This window comes from Nilaparvata lugens, chromosome 1 (assembly GCF_014356525.2).
Source record: "Nilaparvata lugens isolate BPH chromosome 1, ASM1435652v1, whole genome shotgun sequence".
In the NCBI taxonomy this organism is placed as follows: Eukaryota; Metazoa; Arthropoda; class Insecta; order Hemiptera; family Delphacidae; genus Nilaparvata; species Nilaparvata lugens.
In genome coordinates, this window is record NC_052504.1 from 49,834,245 (window position 1) to 49,856,105 (window position 21,861).

The window sequence follows — 21,861 nt, forward strand, 5'->3', positions numbered from 1 at the left end:
TATGCACAATCTACATCACATGAGTCTTTTTAATAAGGATTCAATTGATTTGCAATATTATTACTTATAGACCTACTATCTATATCAATTCTTAAACAAGAATACATATTTCATTGTCATTAATAAACGCTTCAATACAAATCTAGTCCAATTTTTATTTTTTTAACCTGAATTTCTCTAATTATTGGTTTAATGCGAAAATTAATGTTATTATAAGGAAAGGCTGACAGTTTCAACAAACTTTTCATAAATTTAGTAACGGTATGTATTCAAATAAAAAACTGTAGATCTATTCAAAAATTTAATGAAGGAAAAATATAAATTACAATTGATATATTTACAAAATTAGATTGATGATGTAGAACGATAATAATTTACAAACATAACTTACATACTTTTACATTTTGTGAGATTCATAGTACATGCTGTTCATCACAAATCAAAAAGTAAAATTTTATTTATATTGGGATGCTTAGATGACTTTCATGAAAGTAGAAATTTTGTTTGAAACATTATATATATAAAGCTTCTCAATTTTAATAGCTTGATCAATATTGGTTAAGCGTAATACATGACATAATATGACAATTTTTCATAAATAGTAATTGATTTTGATGGTTCCATTCTTCAATTTTGATGATATTTCAAAATTTTGATTGAGAAATCTTTAAAAAATAATAATAAACTATTCGTGAATAAATACTGAACTTATCTGGGTTGTTAATTGTTGTGAACTACTATTTTGCCAGTTGTACAGGTAAGTCAATAATATTAAACGGTCAAATCAGTCATTGGAGTTACGTTCTCTACAGAATATTGAGTAAACTTACATTCAATTTTTTACAATCGTAACATCATTTCGTTTTCCAGAGTATGAGATGTACACCGACTATATGAATAACAATATGAATTTTAATAACACGCAAAATGCTAAAATGAACACAAGTATTCTAATAACTGTCCAAAAATAGGTAACTTTATAGCTGAAAACCTATCTAAAAACAGACAAGTAATGCGTTCTTAGTCAAAATGTCTTTCTCCTTCGATTAGTCGTCATTTTTATAACAATTCAAGTCTCAAATCACGATTTACAGATAAAATAAAGCTTATTACAATAACGTCTTAATTTACAGTCTAGTTAGCCATCAATAGACTTGTCAAATTAAACAAAGACAAAAATCTCCGTCATATTCATTACAATAAATAGGATGTTTCTAGTATGAATAAATACATTTGTAGAGGAAAGGGTAAATATGTTATTTGATAGGCATTATCGATAAAGTTGCTTTGTAGAGCCGTATGTGGAGAAAATAACGACTAAAATTCAGTCTAAATAATATTTAGGACAGAAAAGGTAGGAACAAGTCATTCTTGCATATAACGACAAAGTATTGCTATATTATCCAACTTAGTATTTATCAGTTTGGAATTTGAAAAATCAATAACTTACTTTAAAAACATATTATTAGCGCCCACCACTGTATTTTTAGAGTCCAATGAAAAATTTATAATTCTCTAAACGTCATAAATAATAATTTATGTATTTATTCTTTTCAAATAAAAAAAATTGTTTTGACAATTTTAGATTTATTACAGTAATAATTATTATGATTTAAAAATTGTTTTTTATGAAATTGGATGAAGCATACATGAAATTGAAGTTTATTTCTCATCATCATAAGAAACGTTACTGTACCTAATGTTTATCTCGTAGGTATGTGGAAAGAACGTCAAATCGGGTTAATCAAATTCATTCAATTTTCTGTTTCTAAGAATGCTGAAATTTTAGAATTTAAAAATTTATTTAGAATATTCAATTATTTGAAATTAACGGTTTTTTATTATTCGGTTTTTTAAATTGATTTATCATAAACATATTTCAAGGGTATGGTATGTACATGGAAATTCATGCAACATGGATATTAATTATTATTCCTATTCAAGAAAAGTAAAGTATATCTCAAGTCTACAGTTTTTGTATTCCCAAAAATTTTACAAAACATTGAATTAAATATGACATCTATTTTCCCACGAATAATTTTTATCAAAGAGGTCAGTACCTACCTTACCTACAATAGTCATGAATCGATCAATTGTTACCTAACTGATTAAAGATGGGTAATATTGTTACAGTATTATTATTATCATGTTTAATAATTTTTATATTTGATAGAAAAATAAAACTTTCATTATCAATATAAATCATGCGTTTTAAGGGTTTACAACTTTCCTTACATTTTTAGTACAAAACGAAATAATAAATTATTTTCGTTGAAAGGTTTCATGTTGAAAGATGAAAAGTCATTCTTCATGCAGGAAAAACATTGAAATATAATTTATCATTTAATTCTTTTTCTAAAAACAAGTATTTTGCTATGAAATTACCATGAAAACTGTACTAAATACAGTTTTCTGTTTAGAATGATGAAAATAATAAATTAGCTTAAGACTGAATGTCAAGGATTAGCTTTTATAATAATATTCTCTCACACATTGAACTGGCATTTATAAAATAATAAAATTACGTAACACAATCAAGTGTGACTGTTATTCAATTAATGAAATGAATGGCAGTACGGTATTTGACAAAATGATCTGCCATAGCCTACTAATCTACCTTCTTTGTAGTGAACTCCACGATAAATCGATAATAATATAGATTTATAAAAATGGAAGTATCATTATAAGAATAAAAACTTCACATTAAAAACTGTAGAAATTTGAGTAGAAATGTGAAAATAAAATGAACATTCAACAGCATTGTTTGAAGACTAGAAGTATATTATAGTATTTGGCAATTTCTAGTCTTTCTCAATTCATTGTCTAGGACAGTGCAAGAGTATGATCATTAATACAGTTGTAAATCATAATTCAAATACAATTAAACTTAATTAGTCTGATTTAACTCCATGGTAACTTTTAAATTGACTGTATCGCTTATTTGAATCATGAATGATAAGATGATAATGAATGTAGCAATACATGTGATTTTAATATTTTATATTAATTAAATACATATTAATAAATAGGTATAATAATTAAGTTGAATAGGTTATATATCATTTTTTTAACTGCAGAACTACAGATAATAGACAGCTGAGCATGATCTGTTATGAATACACTCAAACTTACAAGTTTCAATAGAAATATACATCACAGTCTTTTGACAATAATCATATCAACGATACATTAAGAAAAGCTTAGTTGTATTTATAATATTTATTAGAAGTACTTCGTTAGAATTTTTATTTTCACGCGTTTAAATTTATTTTATATAATATTAACATGCAATTAATTATCTATTATTAGTCTTGATAAAGCGTTTGGAAATCTGTGCTTGACATTGATTAAATATTAATTAGACATGTATTGTTTGCTAAGGAGGGGGAGCATTGGGGAGATATAGGAGGGGGAGGTATATAAGTATATCACAGGTATAGATATTATGACAATAAATTCTCTGCAAAGTATGAAGTCATAACATGAATTCGGTGAGATACTGAATTATAAAGATATAGTTAGAAGATCAACGATTCTTGAATAATATCCTGTTTTTAATAAGAGTCCAATTAAGAAAACATTGCATATACATTCGAAAAATATTCTGGTAGTTTATAAGTCAAATGTTGCCTACAATAATGAATAGAACTTATCAGAAAAATAATTCGAAACGAACTACGTAAGACGAAACGTTTGATAGAGGATAATTTGATAGTTGAAAACAAAATATACTAATATAAATATAAATTTTGACAAAATTACATGCAACATAAGACTGGAGAAACCTATACAAAAGTAGACCAATTTTCAGTGATGAAGTTGAGAAAATAACGTCCCATATTGTAATAGCGTTCTAATATCAATAGCGTTCATCAACATCAATATGAAATGTATTAAATGATCTGCCTCAATATCACTCACGTTCACTGCTTCACAACAAGCAAGTTAATTTTTCTTGAATAGTAAAATTGTTAATAATATTCAAAGCATTTATCAACTTTCATTAATCGAATAATGATTTACGGTGTTCTGTATTTTTGCCCAGCACTATAATCATGTTAATATGATATTTAAACGTTCATCAGCTTTCGAAGAAAAATGTGTGACACATATGCCATCATAAAGTCATCTTCACTGCTTCACAAAATGAGAATCATGTCCTATTTATAATGATATTAAATCATTCATATACTTCCTATATGAAATGTCCTGACATTTTGTTTATGATGACATAATATTATTTAGAATAGAAAGCATTCATTAACTTAAACTGTAATATAGAATGTCTGACGTATTTATCTGCCCCAATATCACTGCTTCACTGCTGCACAGAATGAAAATTCCATCCCCGTATATTGTTATAGTAAGATTCACTTTACTGATAGAATTTGTTTCATGAATAACACCGACGCATTCATTCAATCCATGCTGATAGTTGCAAGTGAATCTCACTATGTATACAGTAATAATAAGTGGTGATGAAATTTCAATTTCCGAAGCCCAACTTGGGTTTGGCGGGCATACGCAGCGTGATGGACACGGGGCGGGGGTGGAATCAGGCCTGCGGAATAGATATGACGACTGCGTCGGCTGACAGCGAGCTGGGTTCCAGGATGGCGGGCAGACCGGAAGTGGCCGGTGCTCCGGAAGTGATGACGTCAGCCGCCTGATTACTTCCGGCATTGGAGCGCGATTCGGCCAGCTGATGAAAGAACAGCGAGCGTAATGAAGAGACAGTCCTGCAATCAAATCGATGCCATGTTACAATCAACTGTCACTGACTCAACAAACGAGCAATTGATTGTCGTTCTAATGTTTAGTCCACACTCTTGCCAAGTCGCTTGCCAAATGGTCAACATGAGCGGCTCGCCATCCATTTCACAATGTGAACAGGAGACAACCAGCCCATTAAGATTAGTGATAGGAAGCCACTCGCCCTCGCTTGGCTTGCCTTTGCTCGTCTCGTCTCCTCAAAAATCGGAGCGAAAGCAAGTGAAGACAACCGGTAGCATAGTAGTCATCCACACTCTCGCGCTCGTCGTCATTTGTACGCACTCGGCAAGAGTGTGGCGCCGGCATAAAAGTGACAGTCATAATATGGTTCTAACACCTTCAACAGACATAACTGGGGACTTGTACACTGAATCAATATTACTTATTATGGAGAAGGAAATCACGACCTATATAGAGATATAGACATTATGAGAAAATGGTTTCTAAGAAAACTTTGTCAAACCTCTTCTAACTCTGTAAGGTTGATAGTAAGTTGAGGATGATTCCAAACAAGATTTACGTGCTGTCACTTTGTTAGGTTGGCAGTAAGTTGAGAATACACACGTATATTAAAAACAAAGACGTTATAATTAAAATCAAAGACGTATTAAAAACCACCAAAAAATTAAACAGGACACTGCTGCCTCAATCATTGGTTTCTTCTGTTAGTTATTTAAGATCAGTGGTTTCTTCTGTTAGTTATTTAAGATCAGTGGTTCCTAATATAACACACAGAGAGGACAGAGAGGGATCATAGCGGTCTTAGGTAGGCCCATCTATACCAACATCCTCCTCTCCAACCTCTCTGATCCAATATCGCTCCCCGTAGCCCATATTCTCTAAAATTATTTGTTTTTCAAATTTGACAATGTGTACCGTAGGCTATCTAGATGGATCTATTGTACTTGCACTACGAACCTTGATGAATTAGCTCCACTAGCACTGGGCTCAGTACTGCTATTATGCTTTCTGGTAGATTTGCAGTGTCCTCTTTCGGCGTCTATGAAACTGACATTATCGTCAAATCGAACTCTCTCCAGTCCAACCTCGTCACCGCTATCACTTGTCTGCAAATTTAAAAATAATTGATAAATTTCAAGATAATATATCTGCTAATAACAATGTTTCTTGTTTATAACTTTGATAAAAGTTTTCTCAGTATCTGATACAATATGAATTGTTCATTCTTGTTAATAGTGATCAAGTATATTTTATTTTTCATAAAAATATATTTTTTATGATTATTGTAAAAATTCATACATTATTTTCATAATAATAGACTATTAATAATAATAATAAATATTTTTTTATTTTGGTAATTCATTATATTTCCACATGATCTAAAAACAAGCTAGCAATTTTGCGGAGGTAGAATAATAAAATAGAGCTATAAGCTTTGTCTAAAGTGGGACAAGGTTGGCAAATCAATGTTAATCGAAGCTGACCTTATAAGGTAAATTTCACTACTTAATACAGTATATTTTATAATTTATTATTCTATAATAATTGTAAAGCATTCTGGCTGACCTGTCTATCAAGCGGCAAGCGCCTCCTCGCCACTCGACGCATGAGTCCTGAGGCGAGTTCCTCGAGTGAGCTGAGTGATGCCTCGAGTGGATCATTGCGCAAGTCTCCTGCGCATGGGGTGGGGGTAGCCCCTCCCCCCTCTGTGCTGCTGCTCCCCGTCGCCGTGCGGTAGTTGGAAAGTGAGCCGTTGTCTATCTGCTCAAACAATTATTACAATTTATTGTTATACATCTTATTATACATCATTCAAGTTACAAACGTAACAATATTGCAATAAAAACTGGTACAAAACTTCTTCTGTTCCTAAATTTTCCCTAATAAATTGACCAATGTAGAGTAGTGGCGGCTCCTCTTAAGGTTGCACAACCCCCAACAAATAAGACAATAGAAAGAGACTTTCCTCTTTTAAAACATCCTAATAAAACCTCAATTTGATGGTAAAATTATTTTCTTAATTCCGGCAAAATTCGTACAGCAAAAAGCCAGAACAGATAGTCCAACATTTTGAATTTGCGCGGTCCGAAGAAAGAACGCATAGAATCTGCGTTCGCATAGAATCGTGAGCGCTTAAGTACAAGCGGCAGTAAAAAAAATATATTTGTGCTATTGTATTCCCAGGCTTATAATATCAGGACTTTCTATTTCTAATGTATTGTTTGAATCTTGTAACTTATTCATTTCCTTGTTATCTCTTACAGTGACTTGGAATTTTGTTGAAAAAATGATATAATTCAAGTTCTATGTAATGACAATTTAATAATCCGTATTTATTGCTTTCTTATTCACTATGAAAGTTAGGATTGATATTTGCAACCTCTTAACTATTTTTACACCAGCCGCCACTGATGTAGAGTTATTCCACTTTCAATTAGGCTACAAACTACACTATAGTAATTAATACAGTGATGATACGGTCAGACAGTGAAATTCAATTTAAACTATCAGTATTCTTTTATAAAATATATCAATGTTTCACGTTCAAACAATGCTGACAGTTGAAAGTGAATTTCACTACAGCTGCATGCGTGTTGATATTCTGTAAATAGGAAAATTCGCAAGAGAAACAGTTTTGTATAAATCCTTTCCCAACCATTGATTTGACCTGTACAGATCATCAACTTTTCAATATAAAAGTTTATGTTGAGAGGAAACAGTAGATGTTAGTATACTAACGCCATCCACTAGTGTAACGTAATCGTGTGAGGAACCTTCTCTATACAATTTTGATATTATACAATGTAATTCTCTTCTTAAGAATATCATTCAATTAAAATTAATTTCAAAACGTTTCCTCTGACATTATCGACAGTGAAACAGTTGAAACCCTGATGGTTAGTGCTATTAGCTTCCAACGCAGGTGTGCAGTCAAAATCTGATCACCTGTCAATCGTAAATATCCGTTAAAACATCATGTAAGTGGCTAACCAGAGCAAGGTAAATCAAAAGGATAAGACCATTTTTATGTGAGATTGAAACATGAATGTAACCAGCGAACGAAACGTATAATAATATGGTGTCTATTATTTGTACCTTTTCTTTTTCTCTGGGCGTTTCTTTAGTTTCAAATAGTTTAATATAACGCGAATATGGAATATGATGTTAAGTAAACTGTATTCAACTTCTAAACTGTCATCTTGAAATAAGAAAATGAATGGTCAAATAGATTGACTTTGAAGGTTTGTTCATGTATTAGGCAGACCACTAACGGCAGGACAAGCACGATACACAAGTGGCCATAAATTGTTGTGTCTTAACAGCAAAAGGCTTCGAGCTAAATTTTTTGATATCAGGTTTTCGTACCTCCGATTTTTTGATGTTTATTTCTTCTTCTCTATCTGAGGTTGAATTTTATTTCTATAGGTAATAATAATTATTTGTAATTTTCCAGTGGTTTATTTAAAGTTATTGGTTGTTTATTTTATGTTGAAAGCCTCTCGCTGATGACAAAACATGCATGTTGACCCTATCCCAACCTTCCCCGCATGTAAATATAATATAATATACTGTATATATTTTCAAACGAAATAGATCATTTTGAATTGAAAAACCTTTTCTATTTACCTTGAAGTTAAGGACAGATCCGGCGAGGGCACGAGTAGAGGCTGCTCCATCGTCGGCCAGTGACTTGTCCTCGGAGAGAGAGAGCGAGGTGGTCGCCGACGCCGTCTCACTGCTCATGCTCAGTCGCTGACTCGACGCCACCTCTGCTTGCACGTCCAGTCTGAATCACCAACAAATTCGGTCAAGTACAACGAAATAGGAATAGAGAAAGATAATCTCTAACAATTTTTTTTTTTTTGAAAATATAATATTTATAACATAAGTAGAATAGATAAAATGTGAAATGGATCTAATTTAGACACATTTTTTTGAAAATATATTTATAATATAAGAATAATAGATAAAATGTGAACTGGATGTAATTTAGACACTGATACTTAAAAATTGAAGATCGACTTCTGAATTTATTGTATTTTAAAAAATTGTATATATGTACAATTTCCAATTTAATCTTTTGTGATTGTTTTGCAATAAATTATTCAAATTTATAATATTCGATTTGCAGTTACTGTTATAGTTAGTTACTGTTACTCGATAGTAGAGTCCTGCTTTCCAATCAATTTTTGTTCTTCTGTTATGTTGAGTAGAAATATAATAATTTATTATGGGATGAGAATATTCAAACATTGGCAGACTGCAAGAAAATGATATCAATGGTTCTTTATGGGAGGATTCACATATTGGTATATTGCAATGTGAAGAGCTATAAAAACTCCTTTTTCTTGAAGCCGTTCTCGGGATTTGCCGTTTCGTGTGAAGCCGATTTTACAAATAATCTAGTTAAGCGTACATTTTCGTTTGTGCGTAAATTTCCGCAGTCGACGACGACATGCATTGTTGACATTCATACTGTCCAAATTTAAAATGTGCTAAAACAGCTGATCAAATAACATTTCATTATTTGTGTTTATTATTCAAGAATCGAACATTTCTAATAATATCAACATACTGCTATTCAAAAGTATAAAAACGTATAAACTCAACCTCCCCCATTAAAACATAATTGAACATAATCTTTTAGGTTATTTAGACAAATTGAAATCTACCCAATCTGAGATCCTCACCCTGACGTGGTCGATGACAGCATTTACACACAAACGAAACCCCAGGTTTAGATGTAATTTTTTCAGGTTCACGGCATCTGCTGTATTTTACGAAATACGAAACATACATCGGTCTTGTGCCTAAACAGCCTATTTAAATCTATTATTTTTTGGAGATACCAGTGCAGCTGGCTGGCTTCTATTTCTGCTATTTGATCTGAAGAAAAACATTTGTGGTTTTGTTTTTGGATATTGGATGACTTATATAAAATCCCTAGTCGACTTTGGATATTTTCGAATGCACCGGCCTCAGAAAAATAGCTAAGTTGCAAAATCCATTCTCAACTTCTCCAGGAATTGATAAATCAAGTGATATTCACACTACTTGCAGACGAAATAGAGTATTGTACTTTCAGCAAGTGAAATTTATTATTAGACTACTGATTCACAAATTTTGTCCTGGTACACATTTTTTGGAAATATGATATTTATAATATGAGAAAAATAGATAAAATACTGATACTTAAAAATTGAAGATCGACTGAATGCATTATTGTCTTTTGTATAATAGTTACTCGCGCTTTCGCGCTCGGCAGGGGGCTTCGCCCCCTGCACCCCCAGTAGGATGGTTTAGCAGCCTCCGCGCTCCGGCTGGGAGTTATTAGTTAATAATTAGTAGCTTATTATTTTGCATCTCACTAAGCTGTTTGATTTTGTTATCTTGTTACTTTTTTGCAACTTAGAGTGGCTTCTCGCACCCCCTCCGCCATCGCTCCTTATCTCTCCAGTCATCCTCTCGCAAACCTCTGCATTCCATCTCTTCCAACATATTTCCTTATTCGATCCATATTTTCGTATTACTTATCATTGTAAATATTGTGAATTGTATAAATAGAATTTTGATTTGGAATATGCCCAGTGTCCCATGCTTATCACTCCTTATAATATAAATGTTAAAATGTAACACTTTGTCTGTGGCACCAAACAGAAAAGATAGCATGAGAAGATATCCCATGGTATAGGACGTTTATGCTTTCAATTTCACTGTTAACTCAAGCCGATATAGTCCTACAGTGAGGTCCACGTTATAATGGCAGTGTTGATTACCAATGGTATTGCTATCCTTGTCTATCATTGATCAAAGCGGATAGTGCTATCTCTTTCTCGCTTTGCTCTGTTGCCAGATCGTCTTTTAACAGTGTAGAATTAAAAATTAATTACATTTCATCTTAATTATGGAAAGTGTTTATTGAATTATTGAAAAATATAATTTCTTGCTTAGAATATAATCGATCATTTTAAATGAGAATGAACAGTTAATATTACATCAATAAACCTGTATCAGCTACCGTCTATAGAAGGCATTGACAAGACTGAGGATCGGCAACGTTGCTCTCCAATCTTTCTCCACTGCCATTATAACGTGGACCTCATTACAGTAGTTCTTTATCGTGAAGCTATACTGAAGCTAGTATAGAACCAGAAGCTAGTACTGTGCCGTTCTTTCACTCTCACCCGGCTAAAACAGTAATAGGACAGCAGTCGACAGTAATCGGCTTGAAATTTGGAACATAAACGACCTATACCATGGGATGCTATCTGTGATGTCGATGGTGGTACTGGCACTGACCTGTTTGCACCAGCTATGCTTCCGGTGAGGCCGGCCAGACTGGCGGATTCGCGATCGGCGTCCCTCTCGCCCAGCTGACTGCCACTGCCCAGCGACAGCGACACCTCCCCTATGCTCGGGTTGCCTCCCGGGTGGCTCACTGTGTCACCATCTGCCACAAAACACACCATAAAACACTACACAATAATGGCAATTTCATCAATTTACACACAAATATCGGGGCACCGAGCTTCGCTCGTTATTTATTTATTGATAAACAGAACTCAATTCTTTAAAATGATTGGGAAAGGACTAACAGGCACAGCCCAAAACTGTTTCTTCCCCGAATTTTGATTTATACACTATAACTATTCTAAAAAGTAGGTTATGTTCCATACACTTGAATTCAGGTCAAATTTTTAGTCCAAATATTTGAAAACATGAAAGTCCTAATTTAGATTGTTTACATACCAAATTGAATAACAAAATAACCCTCACTAATCACTTAGAACTGTAAAATAATGATTAACTTTGAATATTATGATATATACCATCTCATGTCAACAAATCAGTTTATTTTGATCGAGTCAATTAAAATTTCTAGATTTCTCGCGAGATACGGTAAGCTAATTGATTACACAGCTGATCTCCCACACAGGCACATGCATATTCTGTTATCGACAGACGACGAAATTATCATCTGTTTTTCAAAGAATGAATTATCGTTTTAATGTCGTTCAGCGAGTTTTCCCAAGGATGAGACCTAATGCAATCGAATTTTTATATCATAAACCTACTATGTTCCAAATTACGTGAAAATCGTTAGAGCCGTTTTCGAAATCCGTTGAACATAAATAACCAGATATAAATATAAATAAATAACCAGATATAAAAATACAGAAATTGCTCGCTTAATAAAATAGGATAACAAAGATTGAAATATAATATGATTGATATTGATAGTTGTTTTTAATCGGATACATGTGATTATAGTTTATGCAAATGTTGTATTATAAGAGTCTTCAAAGCATGAATTGGATGTGAATATTATCTCGTCATAAAAGCATGAATTGGATAAGAATATCTCACGAGTGCTTTGAAATCCGAATACATAGTATGAATTATAGACTTCGCCAATTCTACATACAGCATTTCATGCAGTTGACATTGAAAGATAACTAATAGGAAACATGTGATATAGTTTATGCAAATGTTGTATTATAAGAGTCTTCAAAGCATGAATTGGATGTGAATATCTCACGAGTGCTTCAAAAATCTGAATACATAGTCTGAATTATAGACTGCACCAATTCTAAATAGCATTTAATGCAGTTGACATTGATAGATAACTAATCTCTTTTAGGGGATGTCTCTTTTAGGTTTAATTACTTGTAGTATCCTAAAACATTAATTATTATCATTTTACGTCTGTAAGAAATATTATATTGTAATTAATAATTATTATTGCTCTGTTTCTTTTGTTTTCGTAATATGATATGGTTTAGTGCTTATTAATGGTTGAAATTGTTTTGTTCTTTAATTGTGTTTTTATCATTATCATATCTATCATTGTATATTTAAGTATATGGAATTGTAGAGAACTCGTTCCTCACACACAGGCTTTGCACATGTGAGGAACCTTCTTCAAGTTTTTTATATGTATATTGCTTGTACTTTCTAAGAAGAAGAAGAATTTCTCTGATTGCCAATGAATTGCAACCAGAGGAGTTTATTGACAAAACATATACATAATTGTTATATTATACATTCAAAATTGCTAATACTAAACTTATTCTAATTATGAAACCCTTATTATGAATAAAGATTAAATTCAATTTCAATAGATAACTAATTGGATACATGTGATAGTAGTTTATGCAAGTGATAGTGGTTGTATTATAAGAATCTTCAATGCATGAATTGTATGTAAATATCTCATGAGTGTCTCGAAAACTAAATACAACAGTTGCAACACTATTTGATAAGATGGTCGGAGACTCACCGTTAGGTTTGTTGGCCATGACTGTCATGATTTCGTTTTCGTCGTCGAACTCGAATCGCACGCCGGCGCTGGAGGTGGAGACGCCGCACCCGCCCGACCGGCACAGCGACACCGGCACCACGCCATACACGTAGAACAGCAGGATCGGCACTCCGATGCCCACCGCCAGGCCTGCCAACACCGGCGAGATCAGCACCTGCAACACACACCAAACAAGCCGTTCAGAAAAGCAAGTCAATCATGAGACTATATTGGTACTAATAGATAATACTATTGGTAGGCGCTATAAGTACTAATAATACTAATATTGGTACTAGTAGTACAATTATTAGTACTATTATATACAATAAGTTTAAAATATAAAATTAAAATATTTGATTCCCAACTTTATTTAAGAAATTAGTGTTGTCTTACCATCTATTGGTACCAGCTTGTTCTAATACTTATATTACAGCTAGTACATTAATTATTATTGGTACTATTAATACTAGCTAGTAGGCTACTATAGATAGATATCACCATAAGACAACACTCAATTCATTGAATAAAGTTGGGAATCAAATATTTCAATGTCGAAAATCATAACATAGACCAGACATTATTAGAATAATATGTTTAGAAAAGCACGCAATCATGAGAATATATTGGTACTAATAGATACTAGTGGTAGGCTACTATTAGTACTAAAATAGTACTTTTATTGGTACTAGTAGTACAATTATTAGTACTATTAAATTACAGTATAATCATTGCTAGTGCTAGCTGGTACTAATAGATGATAAGACAACACTGAATTCATTGGATAAAGTTGAGGATCAAATAATTTAATTGTATGTCTAAAATCATGAACATAACCAAGAAATTATTATAAGAATATGAATGAATATAATCAATCTATATTTATTATAACTACAACAAGCTTCGCTCTCTTGAAAAAATAAAGGCAGTCATTCTATTCTATTCTACAAAAAATAATTCAGTCACGAAACAAACGTCGACTGCCCTTATTCTGCTGCAGCAAAATCAACTTGTTCTCGTCATTGAACTATCAAGACGTATAAGGCGGGTGAAGTTTTGATAAATCGGAATCCCATTTACAAAAATACAGATTGAGATTAAGCAACACACAATGATGAGATTCGCATCCCACACCAAGAAAGTGGTTTGTCTTCTATGAAAATAATATTCATTTATTCATGAAATCAATACAGATTGATATTGAAGAAGAGTAGAAACAATGCCATAAAAAAGAATTCAAAATACAAGTCAATAAAGAGATTAAAAACTAGAACAAGGCAAGAAAAACCAGACTTCGTATTTTAAGTCAATAAAATTCTAAAATCTGAAACTCTTCGGGTTTATCGGAAATTTGACTCCTTTTTTGAAACTTGTAATCTAGAACTGGGACCTAATTGAAGACAGATAATTGAATTTGAGCTCAACTTATCAACATCATTAGCTAAGAAAGGTGTAAATGATTTTTTCTGTGCTACGGCTGGATTTGGCGAAAATTGCAGAACACTCAAGAAAAGACTAAAATTTAGAGGTTTCGGAACATTCTGTAGGAAGCTCAAGAAGGTTGATTTTTTAAATTAAGTAGACTAACTATTCTCCAGAATAATTGCACGAGAAATTAAGTTAGGTACCGTATGCTTTTTCCCGCAAAGGGAACATGGTTGTTTTCATCGGATTCGATTTCTTTGTACTATTATAGAGTTTTGACATTTTTTATTGAAAAGATATGCTTCAATTTATATCTCCATATGTGCGTAAAACACTACTTGATTCAAATCTAACCTTGTTTGAGATTACAAATCCTTTCATAGAACCTGAATTGCTAGTCTGGGTTAAGTGTTAAGATGTATGGTACACTTCAACTCATGTGTCATACATGATATCAAAAGACGTCTTAACGTCTAGAGTCTAGGGAGCTCCTTTGTAAGCTTCATAACATGTAATGAAGGTTGAAAAAGGCCTATATCTTGTAGCTTGCTTCTCTTCAAAGTGCTTGAGCATGAAACGTGACAGTTTACTGAAAGATGTATTCACACAAGATTTATTCAGTATAATATCCTTGACTAGGAAGCATTATAAAATGAATGGCACTAGACCAGTCTGCAACACACACATAATATAATATGACTATTGAGTGAGTAAGATGTTATGTAACTCACTATGATGATCTATATTGCCCATTATGATACATCCTCATTAGAGTAGGATTGCATCTCTTGATGAGACCCACACAAATTGATCACTGCCAGGTATTCTGGTGACAATCATTGATGTGAAACTGTATCCAGCCCTAGTCACAGCCTCAAACAATTTCATCTTGATATAATAATCTACAATGAGAATTTATTTTAATATGGTACTTTAACAATATTGCATGATCATCAAATAATAGCTTTCATAACTAACATCCAATTACATTACCACAATGCATTTTTTTACAATGTCTTGATCAAGATGTAAATTTCGGATTGAAAGATATCAGGCAAGGATTATCATATTTTTTCCACGGTTAAACAGACATTGACCAAAAAGAGTCAAAACACCGCGGAAAACTCAGAAAAACAGTGGACAAACAGCGGTCTGGTAACCCTAGACATATCCTAGATTTCAATTGATTCTTTCAAGAGCAAGCATATAATTGCCTGATCCTTATTCAATATTAAGAGTAAATTCTGTCTCAAGATGCTGTGTGGAAACAAATAATAATTATATTTTTAATTTTAGATAAAATTAATTATTGATAACATATACATTTTTGTATGATAGTATCAATGAATTTTTCCGTCATTTAGCATAATATTGTCGATCAAAGCTGACGTTGATGACAGTGATATGAAAACATAGGTAATCACTTTGGACTCGAAATCTTAAAAAGTGAATAATTGTGGCTCATGAAGGTTTTACACCCTTTCCATGCGGGCGTATGAAGGATATGATTATAAAAATTGATAGAAACGAGATTAATTAAGATTAAAAACTTAATTCATAAAATTTAGTTTGTGTTAAAAAGAAAGTTGCTTCAACGATATTTTAGAAATTAATTCTACAATTCTAGAGGTAAATTTTCATGTGAACCGCAAACGAAATTTCCAACCTCTAAAAAGGACCGCAATGGGAATTATTATAAAGGGTGGAAAAATGTTTTCCACACTGTTAGACAGGGATTCTTCAGAAATACATTTCTTTATGAAAACCTACTCGTGTTGATCTCATCAACAGAGGATATTTGAACAGCAAATTCGAAAAAGCAATGCGAGCATTTTTTGTAAAGCCATCTGTTGGGAATTACCTCTCCCCGCAGCACCTGAATTCCAACTTCCCAGAGCTTATAAGAGTATGCTTAATCAAAGCTTATAAGCTCAAAAGCTGATCTCCCCCCGTTTGAGCTTATAATTCGAGCTTACTTATGTGAGAGAGGTCCGTATTTGGAACAGCATTACAACTCCCTTGGAAATATAGAGCGCGAAGTGAGGAGAATTTTCTAGAAGATTATACCTGGTATGCTTTTAGCATTAAAAAGAAAAACCTTATCCTAAAAGGGTATAGTGTTTTAAGAGGAAGATGTAGACAGGATCCAATTCAAGTTAATTGGAGTTTGTTCTATGAATATTTTTTCTAGCAGAAAATTTCTTCAACATACGATCTGTTAGTAGTCAAGTTAGTAAACTTTATCCAAAAGCTGAAAGTTTTAAACGTGATATCCACTTGAATTACATGAAAAGCATTGATGATACAAAATGAATAAACATAGAAGTCATGGAGACTTCATTATGAGTAAGATAAAAATGTAAGGATATAAAACAAAAATGCAATTGCAAAGACTTTGAGACATTATTCATGAAAATTAATATATTTCATTCATAAACATTCCTCAAAGTAGATTTATCATTCACCTCAGTAATAATATCGGAGTAACATTTGAGTAAACAACGCTTTTTTTATTATGGGCTTTTATTGGTAGTTTTCTCTGCACCCAAAGGGTGCATGGAGAGGTTCTGCATGAAAAGGAAATAACGGCTTCCTTTATAACAAAAATAAATTCTTTACAATTTTTTTCTATGTTTTTTCATAAAAGAATTTCTCGTCATTCTATGAATATGGTGGCGTTTGGGGAACTGTTTCCTAGGTTTAATATTTACAACAATAGAATGAATACATTAATTTATAAAAAAATCCTTTGAACATCATAATAGTGATGAGGCTCGAATATTTCCACGATAATTCATTTCATCAAATTATTGTCATGCTATCAATACATTCTTGCTAGGGACACATTCCCTTTTGAAATTTCAACTCAAGTTTTAAATTTACAACAATAAAATCCAATTAAAATACATTTTCAGGGTGCATTTTTTTATCAAACTTTTATGGATAAATTCGTGCTTCGTGCACGCCCACTTATAAAATGTCAAACCACGATCAATATTTACAATGGAATTCAATTAAAATACGTTTCAAAAAAAAATGTCTTTCAAACTTCCATTGCCATTCTGTAGGGCTTGCAGCACATGTAAATAATTCGTAAACGTAAACGTTGCAATATATCTGGGACCTGGTAGAATCGAGCGGATGATACAGGCGAACAAGTCTATTGAGTGAAGTTGCAAAGGGTGACCTTTACAGAGCGGCGGACGGAGTTACACTTCATTAAACCGAAAAAGAGCGCTTGTCATTATGCGCTCCACTCCACTCCCCTCAGCCAGTTCAGAACAGATCTCTCATCGCTTCAAACTCAACCGCCCCCACACCAACTCAGATATTTCATTGTTAACTATAATCATGCCAGCTTCAATGGCTCACCCCTTTTCCACACCTCCACCATCCCCGATAACATCCCGTTCAAACATTCTCTTATCAGTTCAGAGAAAATTCTGAGCAAAAAAGCAACAAGTTCAAGCACTTGATCGATTGCACAACTTGCAAATCATGTGAATTTTCTTTATAATCTTACAAACTATGGTAGAGAATGAATATTTTATTAGTTTAGGGTTGTTTGATTAGCAAAAGTGTGTGCTTAATTGCATAGCTGGGAAAATCTTGATGGATGAGAAAATTCTTGAGAAAAAAAGGAATTTCCAATATATAATAATATACAAGGGTGGGTGAAAAGCCCGAGAACGGCTTAATATCTCATACACAAAAGTCATTTGATTGTGGGTGTGATTGGGGAACCTACTCAAATTGAAAATACTACTTTACCAAGACTTCAAAAATCTGGTCCGCCATCTTGGAACCGCCATATTGGATGCAACTTTATTTTTTTAAATAGGAAGGTGGTTATGCGATAGATGATTTCGATACGAAATTTCAAGAAAAGAAGAATGGTGAAAACCGCACATCGATATCTCAAACCGTTCAGAAGATATTCACATTATTAATCAATACTATTCAAAGCAGAAAGGAGAGAAAAAGCCACACCCACCATCAAATTACCTTTGTGTATGAGATATGAAGCCGTTCTCGGACTTTTTCTCTCCTTTCTGCTTTGAATAGTATTGATTAAAGACGTGAATATCTTCGAAAAGGTTTGAGATATCGATATGTGGTTTTCGCCATTAATTTTTTCTTGAAATTTCGTATCGAAATCATGTATCGCATGACCACCTTCCCATTAAAAAAAATAAAGTTGCATTCAATATGGCGGACCAGATTTTTGAAGTCATAGTAAAGAAGTATTTTTTACTTCCCTTGCCCTATTACCATAGGTAAGGAAAGTATTGCTTTCTGAAAAAAATAAGGTACCCCAATTTTCTAAATTTCTATACGTTCCAAGGTCCCCTGAGTCCGAAAAAGTGGTTTTTGGGTATTGGTCTGTATGTGTGTGTGTGTGTGTATGAGTGTATGTGCGTCTGTGTACACGATATCTCATCTCCTAGTTAACGGAATGACTTGAAATTTGGAACGTAAGGTCCTTACACTATAAGGATCCGACACGAACAATTTCGATCAAATGCAATCCAAGATGGCGGCTAAAATGGCGAAAATGTTGTCAAAAACAGGGTTTTTCGCGATTTTCTCGAAAACGGCTCCAACGATTTTGATCAGATTTATACCTGGAATAGTCTATCAACTGATAAGCTCTATCAACTAAATTGATAAGATTGAATTGATAAGCTCTATCAACTAAGAGAAATAACCGAAGTGCAACGGCCAAGAACACAAATCCACCAAATCAACTTGGGAGGGAGAGAATTGAAATTGGGAGATGATGATAAAGATATGGCGAATTCTTTCAATGAATTTTTTATTAGTATTGGATCAAAACTGGCCCAGGACATTCTAAATAGCGATTGTAATGGCGCAGATGAGCATGCGGCAGCTGATCAGATAGTCTGCCGGTCATTATTCTTTACACCTGTCAGTGAGGACGAAATGATAAAAATCATTAATAGTCTTAAAGCTAATAGTGCACCTGGACTCGATAATTTAAAACCAGATTTTTTCAAACAGAATAATACTATACTTGCCAAGCCTTTAACACATATTGCAAACAGAATTTTTGAGGAAGGTGTTTTTCCACAGTGTCTTAAGGAAGCTGTCATTTGTCCAATCTTCAAAACAGGAGATAAGAAAGATATGAATTGCTACAGGCCCATATCATTACTCAGTACATTATCAAAAATTTTTGAAAAGTGTATCAAAACAAGACTGATCACCTTTCTTGAAAAAAATAATCTCCTATCGCCAAACCAATATGGTTTTAGATCTAGTCGCAGTACAAATGATGCTATCCACTATGTGACCACTCAGATTGCCGATAAAATAAACATTGAAGAGAAACCATTAGCAGTATTCTTAGATTTAAAGAAGGCTTTTGATATGGTGTCACATGACATTCTTCTTTCAAGGCTTGATAACTATGGAATAAGAGGAGTCGCATGGAATCTTTTCAAGAGCTACCTATCAAACCGAACACAATGTGTCAGAGTCAATGGATGTATAAGCAACAAGCTGACTGTAAAGTTTGGAGTGCCACAAGGAACAGTACTAGGACCAATTCTTTTCCTTCTCTACATAAATCCATTATGCAACATGGTAATAAATGGATCAATCACCACCTTTGCAGATGATACTGTTATACTGTTCTCTGAACCGACCTGGGAGATGACCTGGAGAGAAGCCGAGACTGGACTTCAGAGGGTGTCTCGCTGGTTGGCTGAAAATCTGCTAACATTGAACCATGAGAAAACCTTCTTTCTGACCTTTTCGGCGACTCAACATGGAGAGCCAACAGGAGATGAGATAGTAATCAAGAATCAATGGAATAACACTTCATACACAGTTCACAGGAAACAGACACAGAAATACCTGGGAGTTACTATGGACTCTTTTCTGCGCTGGGATCATCATCTCAATGAATTATGCGGGAGACTGAGGAAGACCATCTACAGATTCAGGATTCTGAGGACACTGGTCGACAAGGGATGTCTAAGGGTTGTCTACTTCTCTCTAGCGCAGTCCCTCATGCTGTATGGGATTGTGGGATGGGGAGGTGCAAGCTTCTTGCACATTGAACCGCTCCTCAGGGTGCAGAAGCTGATCATGAGGGTCATCAACCAGAAGCCTCAACGCTATTCATCATACCAGCTATTCAATGAGTTTGACGTGATGGATGCAAGACAGCTTTACTCCAAGGAGATACTATGCAGATTACACAAGAACCCAATAACATTTCAAACTAGAAACCACAACCACAACACCAGATACAGGAATCTTCTCATCACCAGTGTTGCAAGGAAGGCACTATACCAGAGACATTTCAATCATTTAGCACCAAAATTATATAATCTACTTCCTGCAAACTTTAAACAGATTAATCTTCCTAGAAAGTTCAAAGCAATAGTACACAATTGGTTAATGAGCAAAGGAAGACAGAACATAGAAAACATTATTTCAAATAACAACTAACCACCTAATGACTTACTAAACACTAACTAATTGATAATACACACAAAAAACTAACAAAACCTACTCTAGAACATGGTACGCCATAGTGGAGTAGGTCAATTTCCACACAGAAAAACTAAACAAGTAGAGAACACATTATAAGAACCTTTTGTAACTAACTATTGTATGTAATATTGTAATTTATCTAATATTTTTGTAATTGATGTTGTAGTTTTAGTTTTTTGGGAAATAAACATTTATTTATTATTATTAACTGCAACAAGTCGTATATCTGTAAAAATTTCAGGAGCTTTGCCTCATCTATGCAAAGTTTGATTTTAGATTCTCAATTATCAGCCTTCATATACAATTTAAACAAGGAATTTCAAGTGGAAAAGATTGAGAATGAAAATCTCTGCAATTAATGTCCAGTAGCATTTCCACCTAGAATTGAAAATAAACTTGAAATCCGAGAAAATGTGATTATTAAAATTCAACAAAACAAGTCTTAAATAAATCAGCAGCAAGCAATGGAATAGAGTTTATAGAGGCACATTTGCATACTTTTGACAAGGACTGTACACGGCACGGATAGACAGAGAGGTTAACCAACAACCCGTCTGCGGTTGCTCTGCGTGTTTTCGTAGGTCACCCTCTATAGCGACCAGTGTCCAGTCTATAAGACCACCTGTAACTCCCTCGGCTTTGATTAATGGGCCAGTCTATTTGCCTATGTAAATTTGGATCGACATTAGGTACACACTCCTGGCCAAACGAGGCTGCCTGCCTGATGATAAATTATTAACAACTGTGTCTGCTATAAAATACTTATCAACCCTCTCTGAGCCAATAATAATGATTAATTATTGGATACTCTTACTCTCCCTGTGGATTTAAGTAGAGATGTAAAGTTATTTATTCCGTTTCACTTTGTGGTTTAGTGT

At 33.5% G+C, this 21,861-nt stretch overlaps 1 protein-coding gene across 2 annotated transcripts in view; it reads right to left on the reverse strand.

Annotated features, from left to right (window-relative positions):
* Positions 1-288: 288 nt before the first annotated feature.
* LOC111045130 (E3 ubiquitin-protein ligase RNF19A) overlaps positions 289-21,861 on the reverse strand; it is a 145,438-nt gene continuing 123,865 nt past the window's right edge. For both annotated transcript variants that reach the window (XM_039435784.1, XM_039435791.1), the window contains exons 10-15: positions 13,016-13,211; positions 11,035-11,185; positions 8,362-8,521; positions 6,301-6,495; positions 5,692-5,840; positions 289-4,739 (exon numbers count right to left, since the gene is read on the reverse strand). In XM_039435784.1, coding sequence (XP_039291718.1) covers positions 4,556-4,739; positions 5,692-5,840; positions 6,301-6,495; positions 8,362-8,521; positions 11,035-11,185; positions 13,016-13,211 — 1,035 coding nt within the window. In that variant the 3' untranslated portion in view covers positions 289-4,555. The remainder of the gene's footprint in view (positions 4,740-5,691; positions 5,841-6,300; positions 6,496-8,361; positions 8,522-11,034; positions 11,186-13,015; positions 13,212-21,861) is intronic.